Below are 17,286 nucleotides of genomic sequence, written 5' to 3'. Positions count from 1 at the left end.
CACTACCCTTTTTCAGCTCACTTCAGCCTGACACGGCTCGCGTTTCGACTACCTCAGAGCAGCACGACTCCGCTCGCTTCAACCCTGCTCAGCACCCAAAACTCGCACGGTTTTGGAGTGGGGCTGAAGCGAGCCAAACCGAGCCGAGTGGGGCTAGGGGCATGAGGAGACACTCTCCTGTGCACTGATTGGTGAGGAGGAGTGTCCTCACACACCCACACACGCCCCGCGAGCACGCTGGGATCTGTAAACCCGGAAGAAGAATAATTACGAGAATTTCTGAAGCCTTATGCGCCTCGCCTCATCTATACGCTCTTGCCAGTATCTGTTGGCGTTGTCGGTGACAACAAGCCACAGCACCAAGACCAGCAACACTAACGACTCCACGTCCTCCATGTTTATTGTTTACTATCCGGGTTGTGAGACTACTGCTTAAAAGCTCACTGATGTCACTGTTTGTGCCGCCTAACGACATCACGTGACGTCCACCCACTTTCGCTAACTCCACCCAATGTGTCCACCCACTTCCAGCCAGCACGGTTCAGCGCGGTTGTAGTCGAAATGCAACTCCAACAGCCCCACTCAGCTCGACTCAGCCCGACTCAGCACGGCACGGCTCAGCCCAACTCAGCCGCGTTGGTAGTGGAAAAGCGGCAATAGTTGCTGGAAATGGGCCTCTATACACCTATGGAGATATTGCACCAAAAACCAGACATTTGCAGCTAGAATAGTCATTTACCACATTAGCAATGTATAGAGTGGATTTCTGATTAGTTTAAAGTGATCTTCATTGAAAAGAACAGTGCTTTTCTTTCAAAAATAAGGACATATTTCAAAGTGACCCCAAACTTTTGAACGGTAGTGTGTGTTGGTCTCTCTAAAGTGTCCTGCCAGTCCAGGAACACACTCGTTATTGTTGGACAGAAACATCTTTCTCCGACTCGGTTCTTCTGTTGATCCACATTCCAACCTAAAGTCAGTTGTCTTGCGAGCATTCCAGTCTTTGGAGGCTGTTGGCTTGCGAGTCTGTCATTTCCTAACTCAAATAAGTGCCTGGTGAATCAGCAGAAAAGGGAACGATCCAAAACCTCCAGCCGTGTGCGAAAGGAAGGGAGAATTTTACAGCCTCTCTCTCTATCTCTCTCATGTCCATAAACCCCCTGCTGATCACCACACCGTTTCAACAAGTCCTCTGCCCTGAATCCATGGAACACCTGAGCTTTGAGTTTGGAGCAGTCAGATCGGAGTGATTTTATGTGTCTCTCTCTCTCTCTCTCTCTCTCTCTCTCTCTCTGACGCACATCTTTTATTTACAGTAGTTTCATAACGCACGCGTGTGTGTGTGTGTGCTCTCTTCATGAAGTATGCACATTGCTGGTGAATAGAAGGAGCATCTTCTGAGTTTGCACCCAGGTTGGATCTGATTGACGACTGCCCTCTTGCCCCCATCACAAGGCTAGAAGCTCTTAGACAAACTGCACTGTCGAAAGTACAACATCTATTTGCCAAAGTCCATATTCAACAGAATGCTCTAAAGCAGGGGTTTTCAAAATGTGGGAGATTCAGCCCCCCCCTCAGAGAGCAAATAAACAACAGCGCCCTCCCCCCCTTAGAATTTTTGTTGTTGCTATACTTAATGTTCCATTCGTATTTAAAAAAAATGGTTGTACACAATTTAATTTTTTTCTTTTACACATTTTAAACATATGAGCTTTTTTTAAAACATCTTTTTTTACACATTTTAAACATCTGTGCTTTTTTTAAAACCTCTTTTTTTACACATTATAAACGTGCTTTTTAAAACCTCTTTTTTACACATTTTAAACATCTGTGCTTTTTAAAACCTTTTTTTACACATTTTAAACTGTGCTTTTTAAAACCTCTTTTTTACACATTTTAAACATCTGTGCTTTTTAAATCCTTTTTTTACACATTTTAAACATCTGTGCTTTTTAAAACCTCTTTTTACACATTTTAAACATCTGTGCTTTTTAAAACCTCTTTTTACACATTTTAAACATCTGTGCTTTTTAAAACCTCTTTTTACACATTTTAAACATCTGTGCTTTTTAAAACCTCTTTTTACACATTTTAAACATCTGTGCTTTTTAAAACCTCTTTTTTACACATTTTAAACATCTGCTTTTTTAAAACCTTTTTTTACACATTTTAAACGTGCTTTTTAAAACCTTTTTTTTACACATTTTAAACATCTGTGCTTTTTAAAACCTCTTTTTTACACATTTTAAACATCTGTGCTTTTTAAAACCTTTTTTTTTACACATTTTAAACTGTGCTTTTTAAAACCTCTTTTTTACACATTTTAAACATCTGTGCTTTTTAAATCCTTTTTTTACACATTTTAAACATCTGTGCTTTTTAAAACCTCTTTTTACACATTTTAAACGTCTGTGCTTTTTAAAACCTCTTTTTACACATTTTAAACGTCTGTGCTTTTTAAAACCTCTTTTTACACATTTTAAACATCTGTGCTTTTTAAAACCTCTTTTTACACATTTTAAACATCTGTGCTTTTTAAAACCTCTTTTTACACATTTTAAACATCTGTGCTTTTTAAAACCTTTTTTACACATTTTAAACATCTGCTTTTTTAAAACCTTTTTTTACACATTTTAAACGTGCTTTTTAAAACCTTTTTTTTACACATTTTAAACATCTGTGCTTTTTAAAACCTCTTTTTTTACACATTTTAAACATCTGTGCTTTTTAAAACCTCTTTTTACACATTTTAAACATCTGTGCTTTTTAAAACCTTTTTTACACATTTTAAACATCTGTGCTTTTTAAAACCTCTTTTTTACACATTTTAAACATCTGCTTTTTTAAAACCTTTTTTTACACATTTTAAACGTGCTTTTTAAAACCTTTTTTTTACACATTTTAAACATCTGTGCTTTTTAAAACCTCTTTTTTACACATTTTAAACATCTCATAGCATCGTTAGCTAGCACCTCTTGGCAGACAACACTGTGACAGTGGAGCATCTTCAGATCCAGTCCATGAAAATCCAAACTTTAAATAATCGTGGTCATACTTCCTTCTTTTTCTGCTTGGCCCAGACTCTGTCTCCTCACTCACTGTAGCTTTAGGTACTAAAAATCGATCCATTTTGTCTCTGGCAAAGGCTAGCTGAAGTTCGCTAAATGTCCGCAATAGTAACTTATTCTGGTTTATTTTTCCTCACGTTGCGCCCCCCCAAAGAACTCTGGCGCCCCCTAGAGGAGGTGCGCCCCACACTTTGAAAAGCCCTGCTCTAAAGGAAATGAAGAATAAAACATTGAGTTTAATGTGAAAATGGTTTGACTTGAGCACACACTGCATCCAGGTATTTATTTATTTATTCCCCCACTCCCATTGTAAATGTGGACTCGGTGTACTGAATGTTATAATTTTATTCTATCCACATTCACTGGATACGAGCAGTCGCACGCTCTGATTGGCTACTCTACTGCTCGGCTATCAGCTCATATACCGTGAGTAGAGAAAAACGAAATGGTGGAGTGTTTTTGCTGAACCAGCCGAGGACGAAATAAAAACTCTGAAACAAAAACCCAGAAAATATATTTTTTTTAAAAAGCAACAAAATATGGAATAAAAGCATTTGATGGTAAGAACGCTTTTTTTTTCAAGAATTATTATTATTATAACATTTTTCACAAAGCGCAACTGTCATTTCATTTCACTGGTTTATTTTAAGCATTAAATTTTGTTTTAATTTTTTTTTTTTTTAGACTGGTTCAAAAGCTCAAAGAAGTTTGAAAATTACAGAACTGAAATGTCCAAGGAAGAATAAAATAAATTGTCTAAAGCTATTCTATACCTCAGCAAGACGGGACTTTCTACAAAAAAACAAAACAAAACACTCAAGTCAATCCATGCAGCCATCAATAGGTTTTTAAGATGTCCGCCAAAGCGGAAATGATTTTGTCGGACATTTTGTATAAAGTTTTTATTTATCGAATTTGCAAAAAAAAAAAAAAACAATAAAAATGCTCCGTTTCTCAAAATCCAGCAAGTGTGGATAGAATTAAAGTTATTCCACTCAATCTCGTCGTACATGGCTTATAGCCAAGTCGGTGCTACGCGCCTCGTCGACTATCAGCTCATGTACGACTGGATTTTGTGGAATAACTGGTAATAAGATCTACCCCAGCACATGGACATCCCACCTTCTGAACACGCTGAATGATCTGTGTCCCCGAACCAGGGTGTTTTTCTAAAACCCGAATTGCTTGGTCAGAGTCTCAGGAAGCCTTATAACTAACGAACTCGAGTGTTCGAGATATGAACTGAAGATGCTTCAATCTTCTCTGTTCTCATGTGATTGGCTGCGGTCACTCTGAATAACCTGACAGGAAGGAAGGCCATCTTTTACTCCAAGGTTAAGCTTTTCTCCTGGATGTCTACGTACGGACTAGGGATGGCGAAAACTAAAAAAAATCTTGACCGACCACCGAGCCTCATTAGCCGGTTAAAGTCGGTTAACCTATGAGGATGCAAACGGCACGCCTTCTTTTTCACGGCTGAATTGTGCAGATCCGATTTTTTTTTTTTTTTTAGGGGGGGCGTTGGAGTGTCTGAATAATTTCATCAGTAAATTCTGTATTAAAATGACTAAATAAGCAAATGCCGTTACAGTCCATGAAACATAGGAAGTATGAGAAGAAAACAGTAAATCAGAAAGCTGCACACGTTTTTGCGGAAGCTGCTTTCTGATTTACTGTTTTCTTCTCATACTTCCTATGTTTCATGGACTGTAACGGCATTTGCTTATTTAGTCATTTTAATACAGAATTTACTCTGATGAAATTATTCAGACACTCCAACGCCCCCCCTAAAAAAAAAAATCGGATCTGCATGATTCAACTGTGAAAAAGGCGGCATCCGCCAAAAGGCGCGCCGTTTGCATCCCTGAAGCTAAAAAGCCTGTGTCTACACTTTTCTTTCGCCGAGTGGCAGCTGTCTTCAACTGGGGCGGGAGGGCGGGACATGACTGACTGGGTGTTTCTGATTTGTCAGCTGTCGTCCTTACACCGCATGGCACGCCCCAAGCGTTTACAACACAGAATTCCAGGTTCTCCGCTCCAAAATTGGCAGCTTCAAAACGATTGATTTTTTTTTTTAACCGACAACCAAAAAAAATTAACCGGTTGACGTTGATTCGGTCAACCATCGGTCAAACAGTCATCGGTTAACATCCCTAGTACGGACGTCATTGAACTTGTGTCTAAAGCGAAGAGTGTTAGTAAGACTTTGAGGAAAATATTTAACGTAGCCGAAATGCATCGCGTTATTATGTTGACTATAAAACGGTGAAAAACCGCGAGTTGGCCTAGTGGTTAGCGTGTCCACCTCTCAACCAGTAGATCATGAGTTCTACTCGCAGCCGGGTCGTACCAAAGACCATCATAAAAATGGTACCTACTGCTATCTGGTGAGGTGCCACAATACAGATGTGAATAGGGAATCAAGCTCTCGCGGTTACCAGAGGACCGCCCCCCTCCCCCACTCTAACCCTAGCTATGTAATAGGCAAGAGGTCGAGGGTCATTGAAACGGAGGTGACATGGGAAAGACTTCGTGAACCAGATAGTGAACTGGTTTATAGACATCACATCAGGATGAAGTCCTGATGCGAGCTTTTTCTTCCACGAATCCTTTCTTTTTGGGAGGAAATCAAAGTTAAAGCACCGTTATTTTTCACTCAAAAAGACCAAATGCCAGCCAATTGTTGACTGACCTGAAGTACTTAATTCCCTCAGTACGACGCAAAAAAGGCTCTTTATTACTGTGAGCACTTTGGTTTATTAATAGAGCCTAAGTGGCAGTAGAGAGCTTGGGAACATGATTTGCATGCGTGTAGATGACGTGAGCTCCGTCTCTGCTCTGAGCACTCAGAGACTGGCACTCGAGACTGTATTCATTGCGTACTTTTTTAACTATTAGAAATCCATTTAATTGGACAGTTTTCCACTCTGATTCAAGGCTGGCAAGGCATTTTAACGTGATGTTGCCATATGTTTAGTTCTATTCTTCGTCTGCGTTTTTAATTTCTGTCTCATTCTCTTTCCTGCTTTCTCCACGTACTCTCGCTCGCTCTCTCCCTCCGCTGTCGGGCCTTTGACATTCCTTGGCCCCATCTGGTGTCTGCATGGCTTATTTGTCTTGGCTGAGGCAGCTTTGTTCTCTTAACAGTTTTAACCCAATAAAGTGCTTGTACGATTTAGGAGCAAAAAAGATTTCCAGATTTGTGGATTATTGTAATTGGAGTTATGTCGTACCTGATTATCATGTCTGAAAGCATACGTTTGTACTGTCCGTTTCAGAATTACTGGCACCCATGGTGAAGATGGGTTTGAAAAAAGGCGGGCGCACACACACACTCCGTGTCGCTATGGTGGTAAAAGTGCCCGCGTCTCCTCACCCGTGACTACATTTCTTTTGACAGGTTTCTTTTATATCATCCCCAAGCACTTTTTTCCTTTGTGCATCCCAGGAAGGGAGGAGCACAATTTAAAGGAACAGTCCACCGTACTTCCATAATGAAATATGCTCTTATCTGAATTGAGACGAGCTGCTCCGTACCTCTCCGAGCTTTGCGCGACCTCCCAGTCAGTCAGACGCGCTGTCACTCCTGTTAGCAATGTAGCTAGGCTCAGTATGGCCAATGGTATTTTTTGGGGCTGTAGTTAGATGCGACCAAACTCTTCCGCGTTTTTCCTGTTTACATAGGTTTATATGACCAGTGATATGAAACAAGTTCAGTTACACAAATTGAAACGTAGCGATTTTCTATGCTATGGAAAGTGCGCACTATAATGACAGGCGTACTAACACCTTCTGCGCGCTTCGGCAGCGCATTGATACGGAGCTCAGATATCAATGCGCTGTCGAAGCGCGCAGAAGGTGTTAGTACGCCTGTCATTATAGTGCGGACTTTCCATAGCATAGAAAATCGCTACGTTTCAATTTGTGTAACTGAACTTGTTTCATATCACTGGTCATATAAACCTATGTAAACAGGAAAAACGCGGAAGAGTTTGGTCGCATCTAACTACAGCCCCAAAAATACCATTGGCCATACTGAGCCTAGCTACATTGCTAACAGGAGTGACAGCGCGTCTGACTGACTGGGAGGTCGCGCAAAGCTCGGAGAGGTACGGAGCAGCTCGTCTCAATTCAGGTAAGAGGATATTTCATTATGGAAGTACGGTGGACTGTTCCTTTAAGGATGCTGCAGTTTTTGTTTTCCCATATGGCATCATCCGAGCGCGTGTAGCTTTAACCCAGTCCCTGGGCCGCCAAGCGCTTTGTGTTCCTCTGATCTGCCCTGCGTTAAAGCCTTTGCTTTCTTCCCGTCTTTGAACTGAGTTCCGTCAACAATGAACCTATTGTGATTTTGGAGCCAGGACGAAAGCCTGTCCTTCCAGACAAACCCATCCATGTGAAGATCATCAAAGCACCTCATCGTGCTAACCTTATCTTTGGAGTGCGCACCAACTGGCCGTCCTTCTTCAACTCAATCATTTTTTTTTTTTAAATACATCTTCCTTGTGCGCGCTTCCTCTCATTTCTTTCTCTCTGTTTAGTTTGATGAATAACCTCAAGCCACTCATCAGTTCTCCCAACGCTTTGTTCTAATAACCCTGTTATGTTTGAGTGTGTCGTCGTGTGTTTTTGGTCTTTCCTTTAATCGTCCATTTAAGATGCAATCCATTTGTATTTACGCACACACACGCGCAACCTTTATCGTAGTCATTCTGTGGGCGCAGCTTGTTGAACCCCAGTGATGATATACGTCTGAGCACGGCGGTGTTCTGGATGACGAGGCAGATGACATGCAGGCATGTTTTCCCACAACTCGATTAAGTCTAATGCAGAGCCACTTTCCTGGTTCGCTCTTCAATCAGACTTGCTTTGAAGTGCAGAACCAGGCCTCACCCAGGGGAGCAAAAGTCTTTCTCTTTCTCCAGAAAAAGGCTTGTCGGATTTTGAAAAGAAAGTTCCTCGGGTTTGGGTAGATTTTAACTCGCAGTGAAGAACAGGGAGTTGATCAAATGCAGTCTTCCCATAACGGGAACAAGCCGTGATTTGTGGTTTTGTCTTCTGTTTGACTTGTGACCCTGTAAATAAATGCCCTTTTTTGTTCTCTAATGCTTAACAGTCATGTTTTAAGTGTGCAATGCTGACTCCAGATTAGGGCAGAATCATAGACCGAAAAATCACTACTGAATGTATAACGGTACATGACTTGTCACGTCAGTCACGATCGATTGAATGCCTTTATTGTCAGTACACAGCTGTGCAATGAAATTTCAGTGCAACTCCTCAGATGGTACATCCAGTATTTAAAAAGTCTAATATAAAATATTTAGGCGGCACGGTGGTGTAGTGGTTAGCGCTGTCGCCTCACAGCAAGAAGGTCCTGGGTTCGAGCCCCGGGGCCGGCGAGGGCCTTTCTGTGCGGAGTTTGCATGTTCTCCCCGTGTCTGCGTGGGTTTCCTCCGGGTGCTCCGGTTTCCCCCACAGTCCAAAGACATGCAGGTTAGGTTAACTGGTGGCTCTAAATTGACCGTAGGTGTGAATGTGAGTGTGAATGGTTGTCTGTGTCTATGTGTCAGCCCTGTGATGACCTGGCGACTTGTCCAGGGTGTACCCCGCCTTTCGCCCGTAGTCAGCTGGGATAGGCTCCAGCTTGCCTGTGACCCTGTAGAAGGATAAAGCGGCTAGAGATAATGAGATGAGATGAGATAAAATATTTAAAAAATAAATAATATACACTACCGTTCAAAAGTTTGGGGTCACTTTGAAATGTGCTTTTTTTTTGAAAGAAAAGCACTGTTCTTTTCAATGAAGATCATTTTAAACTAATCAGAAATCCACTCTATACATTGCTAATGTGGTAAATGACTATTCTAGCTGCAAATGTCTGGTTTTTGGTGCAATATCTCCATAGGTGTATAGAGGCCCATTTCCAGCAACTCTCACTCCAGTGTTCTAATGGTACAATGTGTTTGCTCATTGCCTCAGAAGGCTAATGGATGATTAGAAAACCCTTGTACAATCATGTTAGCACAGCTGAAAACAGTTGAGCTCTTTAGAGAAGCTATAAAACTGACCTTCCTTTGAGCAGATTGAGTTTCTGGAGCATCACATTAACACTGCGTTCACACTGCAGGCTGAAGTGACTCAAATCCGATTTTTTCGCCCATATGTGACCTGTATCCGGTCTTTTACTGACAATATGAACGACACAGATCCGATTTTTTTTCAAATCCGACCCAGGCCGTTTGGATATGTGGTCCTAATTCCGATTCCTATCCGATCTTTTCATATGCGACTTCAGTCTGAACCGCCAGGTCGCATTCATCCGACTTACACGTCATCAACAAGCCACAAACGTCACTATTCTGCGCTGAAGTAGGCGGCGGGTCTCTCAAAAAAAAAAAGTTACAACAACAAAACCCTTGCCCTCTTCCTTCTCAACCTCCTCCTTAACATCAGGCTATTGTGCATGTTCTGGCTCCGTCGCAACAACAACTGCATCATCGCCAGGTACTCCATACTGGCTACTGTCATACACAGGAAACTTTAGGTTACTTCCGTAAACACTGGCCATGCTCACTGCGTGTGACGTCGTCGTATCCTGCAATGCGCATGCGGAACACTTTTAGGTCGCTTTTCGTTCATACTGAGGATCACATACAAGTCGCATATGGGTCAGTCCATAAAATGGAGTTACCAAAATGTGACATAGAGGGAGTCACTTAAAACAATTTACAACTGAAAACAACTTTTATTTCCATGAAGCATTGACCATATAAGAAAATATAACATGGTTGTTAAGATAACTCCTGCTCTACAATGTATGATAAAATCCATAAATATTTACCCGGTTGCTAAGGTAACAAGGACACGAACAAGCTTTTAAAAATGAAGGAAAAATATTGATAAAATAAATTTTTTTGCTTTTATTTGCTTACTTTAAACATTAACACTGAATAAGAATTCATTAGAAATATTAGTTCAACATCATAAACACTGAAAATATGAAATACCAGTATTTCACAAACTTCATAAAATCTCTAAGATTTGAACAATAACAACAGTCATTAACAGGAAACGGTTTCATCCTATATGCGGTAAATGAGATTATTGAATTCATTACTTTACTTAGTCACACTTCTATCTGCACTTCTCTAGAGCACGTGTTGTGGTGTGTGAGATCCCGCGAGAAGTTATCTCGCGTCAGTTCAGCTGACCTAGATTGAGTAAATAGGTCTCGCAGGTTGTGAACGAACCAGGAAGTGAGTGGACGCTAAGTTAGGATGTGAGAAAAAACATCGATCATTTCTTTTATTGCCGTTTGTTTAAATTTCTTTCTACCTACATCGTTTTATAGTATATTCTTCTTTATATTAAAAACATCAATCATGATTTCAACTCGTTTTATCATTTTTTATAAGCCTGGTTTCTAACGTAACACGGTAGGACGTCACAATGTTACGTTCACAACCTATTTTTAGTGGATGAATTCGAAGCTAAATAGTTTATAGAACCTTCTTAACTTTATTATGTGAGTGTAAAACTAAATTGCAAGTACCATGAAACTAATTTTATTGAAATTCTCAGAAAGTAATAAAGGTTTATTTAAGCTCAAAGTCAGCAAATATTCCATGTCACAAAAAACGCGTCATCCGTGTCCAGTCACAGGGGAAGAAAATGTTTCACATTTCTTTATTTCAAAAGAAAACTTCATTTATTTATTTATTTTATTTCTTCAAACAATATTTATGGATAATCTTCTAAATATTTCTTTAAATCATGGAAATTAAAGATGAAATGATTATGTAAAGGGCGGCACGGTGGTGTAGTGGTTAGCGCTGTCGCCTCACAGCAAGAAGGTCCGGGTTCGAGCCCCGTGGCCGGCGAGGGCCTTTCTGTGCGGAGTTTGCATGTTCTCCCCGTGTCCGCGTGGGTTTCCTCCGGGTGCTCCGGTTTCCCCCACAGTCCAAAGACATGCAGGTTAGGTTAACTGGTGACTCTAAATTGACCGTAGGTGTGAATGTGAGTGTGAATGGTTGTCTGTGTCTATGTGTCAGCCCTGTGATGACCTGGCGACTTGTCCAGGGTGTACCCCGCCTTTCGCCCGTAGTCAGCTGGGATAGGCTCCAGCTTGCCTGCGACCCTGTAGAACAGGATAAAGCGGCTAGAGATAATGAGATGAGATGATTATGTAAACCCGGACCAATGAAAAGTAACATCATTTCATGGACTGACCCGTATATTTGTTAATGTGAACGACCTCACAAAAAAATCGGAATTGAGCATTAAGCCTTGCAGTGTGAACGTAGTGTAATTTGTGGGGTCGATTAAATGCTCAAAATGGCCAGAAAAATGTCTCGACTATATTTTCTATTCATTTTACAACTTATGGTGGTAAATAAAAGTGTGACTTTTCATGGAAAACACACAATTGTCTGGGTGACCCCAAACTTTTGAACGGTAGTGTATATAAAAAAAAAGGCGAATGACAGTTATACAAGTCAGCAATTTTCTTTCTGAGCAGAACCACAGGGTAAACCTTTTTCCGCTGTGTCTCCTTTCTTAGCAGATAACACGGCCCTCGCAGGAAGACAAGGCCGACGACAAGAACGAGGAGGACAAGTCTGAGAAATTGGACAAGAAAGAGGAAGACGATAAGAAGGACGAGGAGGAGAAAGATGAAAAAGAGGACTCGAAGTGAGTACGGTTTTGCTTCGCTTGTTTGGTCAGGCCGTTGGCTCGGACATCACTAATCCTCAAGAAAAGCCCAACGTAAATTTAGTGCTTTTTTTTTTCCCCCCTCCCAATCAATAGCCTCGTTTTATATTATACCGCCAGAAGGTCACAGCATTCCCGGTCACACCTCCAGGCCCTATTTGGTGGTGTTTTTTTTGTGCCCTCACTGTTTATACAGGACCAACGTCTTATTTTCCCTTTCAGCAGAGAGAGGGATTTGAGAGGAATATGAGCCCAGACCACTTATTAAAGACAGCTTGGCCTTTTGCCATAGCCAACCTCTTCCACTCATAAATGAGAACTATTCATAAGTAGTTCCTGGCTCTCTCCATCTCTTTCTCTTTCGCCATCCCTTCCTCTGTGCCTTCTCATATAATCATCCTCCTTTCTTATTCTGAGAATTAGTTTTGTGGAGCTGACATGCACAGGGCTTGAGCATCTGTTTATATCGAGGCAGACAGGCTTCTGAGAATAGGACGGCCCTTTATCAGTACAGCGGCTCTGGAAAGCTTTAATAAACACAGATGGGGGAAATCTTCTGTGCGCTGTTTGAAGCCAGAATTTCTTGTTGACAAGGCCTTCTGTCTAATGGCATTAACACGTTTGGAGCACATTCATACGGTATTTCTCAATAGCAGCTCTATAAATTGTCACGGTGGTGCTTGAAAAGTTTGCGAAGCCTTGAGGATTTTCTGCATAAATACGACCAAAAACATCATCAGGTTTTCATACAAGTCCTAAAATTAGATAGAGAGCGCGAGACAAAAAAAAAAAAACACTCTGAGAAAGGATGCGTTAAAACCGACAAACTGTTAAATTCTTACACGCCAACGGGTGAGTTTTTTTTTTTTTTTTTTTTTCCAAATATTTTTATTGAGTTTTAACATTGGTATACTTACATTTGAACAAAGACAATATATAAGACAATACAAAAAAAAACCTTTAAAGTTTAACATAAACCAAATTCAAATGACAGAAAGAACTAAACCGAAAACAAATAATAACTAATTAAAAACCTCGTTAATACATACATTATTAAAAATAAATACAAAAATATATAATAATAATAAAATAAATTAAAATTAAAATTAAAAAAAAAAAAATAAATAAAAAAAGCTTCTCAATTGGTGTCTGTATTATTCACATCTGGTGTTCCATTGCCTCCATCTTTTTCCAGAAAGGCTAAAAATGGGTACCATATCTCCTCAAATTTACTGCCTTTACCTTTCACTATATATGTTATTTTCTCCATGACCATATTATTTGCCATTTCTTTCAACCAATCATTCACATTTGGTGCTTGAATTCTTTTCCAGAATAAAGCAATTAAACGTTTTGCTTGTAACAAACACATGTCAAGAAAAATATATTCCCTTCTTCCCAATGTCACTTCGAGAGGATATAAGTGCATGACAAACACTTTTGCTGATAATGTTAAATTTATACCTGTTATCTTATTTATCATATCTCTCAACCCCTCCCAGAATGACATTATGTGTTCACATTCCCATATACAATGATAGAAATCACCTTTAAATTTGTTGCATTTTGTACAAGTATCAGGTATATCGTCATTGTACTTGTGTAGAATAGATGGAGTTATGTAAGTCCGCATCAACCACTTATATTGTAGTAGTTTCAATCTTACACTTATTGTTTGAGTTTGAGCTTCCTTACATGCCTCTGTCCAGTCTGCTGTGCACAAATCTTCTTTTAGGTCCTTTTTCCAGGCTTCTAATTTAGTAATTGACGATTCTTGTGACCCTGCTATCATAATTCTGTATAAATGTGAAATTAAGCCTCTCGCATAACAATCACTTAACATTTCTTTCTCTAGGTTGTTTATTGTTGGCATGTCTAAAGTATTATTTTGAGCTACAAATATAAAATTTCTTATTTGTAAGTATTTAAAGAAGTGATTTTTAGGTATATTAAATTTATTAACAATTTCTTCAAAGGACATGAGTTTGTTTGAAGAGTACAAATTATGTATGGCCCTTATCCCTTTATCAGCCCAGCTTTTAAAGCCTGCGTCCAATCTTCCTGGTTTGAAATCTGTATTGCCCCAAATGGGGCTAAAGCAAGAGAGATCATTAGAAATACCAAGATATTTCTTCACCATGTACCATACATTAATCATATTAAGCAAAATAGGGTTAGAGCAGTGTTTCTTATGATATTTGAGATTGGCTGAATATATGTACATATTTAGAGGTAGACCATGTGTGACTTCAGCTGATTCCATATTGACCCATGACGGGGTGCCTTCTGAAGAAAAGTAAAACATCATAGTTCTAAGCTGGGCAGCCCAATAATACCATAGCACATTGGGGCACATGAGCCCCCCTCTATCAAAAGGCAAGTATAAGAGTGAAAGGCGGAGTCTTGGACGCCTGCTGTTCCAGATGAAGTTAGTGAACAGCTTATTTAGTCTCATAAAAAGGTGTTTTGGGGGTGGTAGTGGAATATTTTGAAATATGTATAGTAGTTTGGGCAAGATGTTCATTTTTAGAACATTTATGCGACCAATTAAGGTTATGGGTAGTAACGTCCATCTATCAATGGAATTAGAAATATTTTCAAACAGTGGTTCATAATTTACAGTGATTATATCCTCTAGTTTTGGTACAATTCGTATTCCCAGATATGTAAAGCTATCAGTTAACTGAAAAGTCATTGGATTATTCTGAAATTGCATTCTATCTTCATCATCCAGTACCATTAACATACTTTTTGAATGATTTACTTTGTATCCTGAGATCTTCCCAAAAGTTCCTATAAGTTCTACAAGAGCTGGTATAGAATGGCTAAGATTTGTAAGAAAAAGGAGGACATCATCGGCAAACAGGGCAATTTTATGTTCCATCTGATCAACGTTAATTCCAGAAATGCCTGCATGCTTTCTGACTGCAATTGCAAAGGGCTCTATTGAAATGACAAAAAGGAGTGGAGAGAGAGGTGATCCCTGCTGACAACCCCTCAATATATTGAACGGATTTGATACTACATTGTTCGTCAGTACCTCAGCTACAAGGTCATTACAAAGAATTTTAACCCATTTACAAAAATTTTCTCCAAAACCAAATTTAACCAATGTTTCAAATAAATAGGGCCACAGTACGCAGTCAAAGGCCTTTTCTGCATCCAGTGACAAGACAGCTGTGTCTTGCGCATCCCGCTGGTTATGGAGAATGTTAAGAAGCCTTCTTACATTATGAAACCCTTGTCTGCGTTGAATAAAGCCATTTTGATCCTCTCCTATTAGATTAGGTAATATTGTCTCCAGCCTTCTTGCTAACACTTTGCATATTATCTTAGTGTCTGAATTAAGAAGGCTTATTGGGCGCATGTTTTCACATTTTGTATTACTTTTACCTGGTTTTGGTAATAGCGTGATTAATGCCCTTCTCATTGATGCAGGAAGAATGCCCAATTCAAAGGCCTCTACTACCATATCTAGAAAAGGATTTATCAATTTTTCTTTAAATGTTTTATAAATGTCTATAGGAAGGCCATCTGGGCCTGGCGTTTTTCCTGTAGTCATTGCATCAATAGCTAATGATATCTCTTCTATTGTAATCTGTTCTTCAAGATTCATCTGGTCTTCCTCTAATATCTGAGGCAATTCAAGATCTTCTAAAAATTGCGTTCGTAAGTCATTATTTGGAGAAATATCTGGACTGTACAAGTTTTTATAATAATCTCTAAAAGCTTCATTTATCTTTAATGGATCTGTGATATTTTCTGAAGGAGTTTCAATTTTAATGATAGCCCTTTGCTCTTGCATTTTTTTTATTTGCCAAGCAAGTAATTTTCCTGCTTTATCTCCTTGTTCGTAGTAATTCTGTTTTAATTTCATGATTTTTGCTGCCGCTTTTGCTGCTGACTTTTCATTATATTGTGCTCTTAAAAGGAGTAATTTATTGTGTTCATCTTTATTTGCTACCCTGTTTTGATATATTGTTTTTTCTAATTCACTGATACGCTTCTCCAACTGTTTAATGTCTTGTCTAGATTGTTTGGATTTATGGCTACAAAATCCAATAATTTGACCCCTAATAAAAGCTTTGAATGCTTCCCATCTCACACAAGCAGATGTTTCAGAAGTATTGGTCTCAAAATAAAAGTCTATTTGTTTACCCAAGAATTCCTTAAATGAAGGGTCTTGTAGCCACCCTGCTTGCAATCTCCATTTAGGAGGAGTGTTGGTCATCTTTTTATTTGTATAGGTTAGAGATACAGCAGCATGGTCAGAGATTACCACCGTATGGTACTTGCAATCTGTAATATTGGGGAGCAGTGATGCTGATATCAGAAAGTAATCAATGCGTGAATATGTTTTGTGTGTCCCAGAATAACATGAGTAAACTAAAAGGCTAGGGTTGAAATATCGCCACACATCCAACATGTTCAAGTCTTTCATAAACTGAGTTATAAGTTTCCTAGACTTAACATGTGTTGTATCCAAGCCAGTTGAGCGATCTTTCCCTGGATCTAGTGTGCAGTTTATGTCTCCTGCCATAATATGCTGTCCTCTTAAAGCCGCTATTGAGAGGAATAAGTTGCTGAAAAAAGAAGGACTATCATCATTTGGGCCATACACGTTAATAAGATTGATTTTATCTCCAAATAAATATCCCTCAACTATAATAAACCTACCTGCTGAATCTTTTGTTATTTTTTCAACTTGAAAAGGGACGGTCTTATGAACCAGTATCATTACCCCTCTAGCATTGGAGGCGTAACAACATGAAAACACCTGACCCTGCCATCTCCTCTGTATTTTAATTATTTCCCCAGTTGTCATATGCGTTTCTTGCAAATATATTATAGTTGCCTGCAGAAGTTTGATTCTATCCATTACTTGTTTTATTTTTTTAAGGCTACCCATTCCCCTACAATTCCAAGTTATGAATTTGACCTTTTCCTTTTCATACATTACTTTTTATCTGTCATCATCACTCACCCTAAACACTCCTTTAGTATGAGATAGATATACCAATGAGAAGCCAAACATAAAAACAAAAAACATGCACAATAATAAAATAAAAGTAACAATCACACAAACTAACATTCTGAACCTGAACCTTACAAATAACCTCTCCCAAATCCTTCCACAATATATCCCCCCTCCCCCCTTCATGTTCGCTTCCTGTATGGGTTTATTAGATCCACACATCCGTGAGGAGCTAATTACTGATTGGCTCTCTCTACTTAGATCTACTACTTATAACACAACCCTTGAAATTATTAGTTTTCCACTCATATTTCAGATAGAAATGAACTTTTCAGATTTCCCAGCTTATTTAGATTTTTTTTGATAGTTTGGCTCAAGCTGAGAATACCCCCATAGCTTTGTTCAGAACAAAGTCCTTTCTGTAAAGAAAAAAGTCAGCTTTTCAGCCCCCTTTAAAAACACCAGAAAAAGGGGCCAAATAGGTTGGCTCAAGCTGAGAATACCCCATATCCCTATTCAGAACAAAGT

At 39.3% G+C, this 17,286-nt stretch overlaps 1 protein-coding gene across 11 annotated transcripts in view; it reads left to right on the top strand.

Moving 5' to 3' along the window:
* The window catches only part of ncor1 (nuclear receptor corepressor 1), a 235,101-nt gene that overhangs the window by 123,171 nt on the left and 94,644 nt on the right, over positions 1-17,286 (top strand). For 9 of the 11 annotated variants that reach the window (XM_060912331.1, XM_060912322.1, XM_060912326.1 and 6 more), the window contains one exon: positions 11,632-11,762. In XM_060912331.1, the coding sequence (XP_060768314.1) occupies positions 11,632-11,762 (131 nt within the window). The remainder of the gene's footprint in view (positions 1-11,631; positions 11,763-17,286) is intronic. The other 2 variants (XM_060912325.1, XM_060912329.1) reach the window with 1 other exon arrangement.

The sequence above is a fragment of the Neoarius graeffei genome, chromosome 28, assembly GCF_027579695.1.
Source record: "Neoarius graeffei isolate fNeoGra1 chromosome 28, fNeoGra1.pri, whole genome shotgun sequence".
NCBI classification, from domain to species: Eukaryota; Metazoa; Chordata; class Actinopteri; order Siluriformes; family Ariidae; genus Neoarius; species Neoarius graeffei.
Note: the sequence above shows the minus strand (reverse complement) of the source record. Positions and strands in the feature narration are given on the sequence as shown.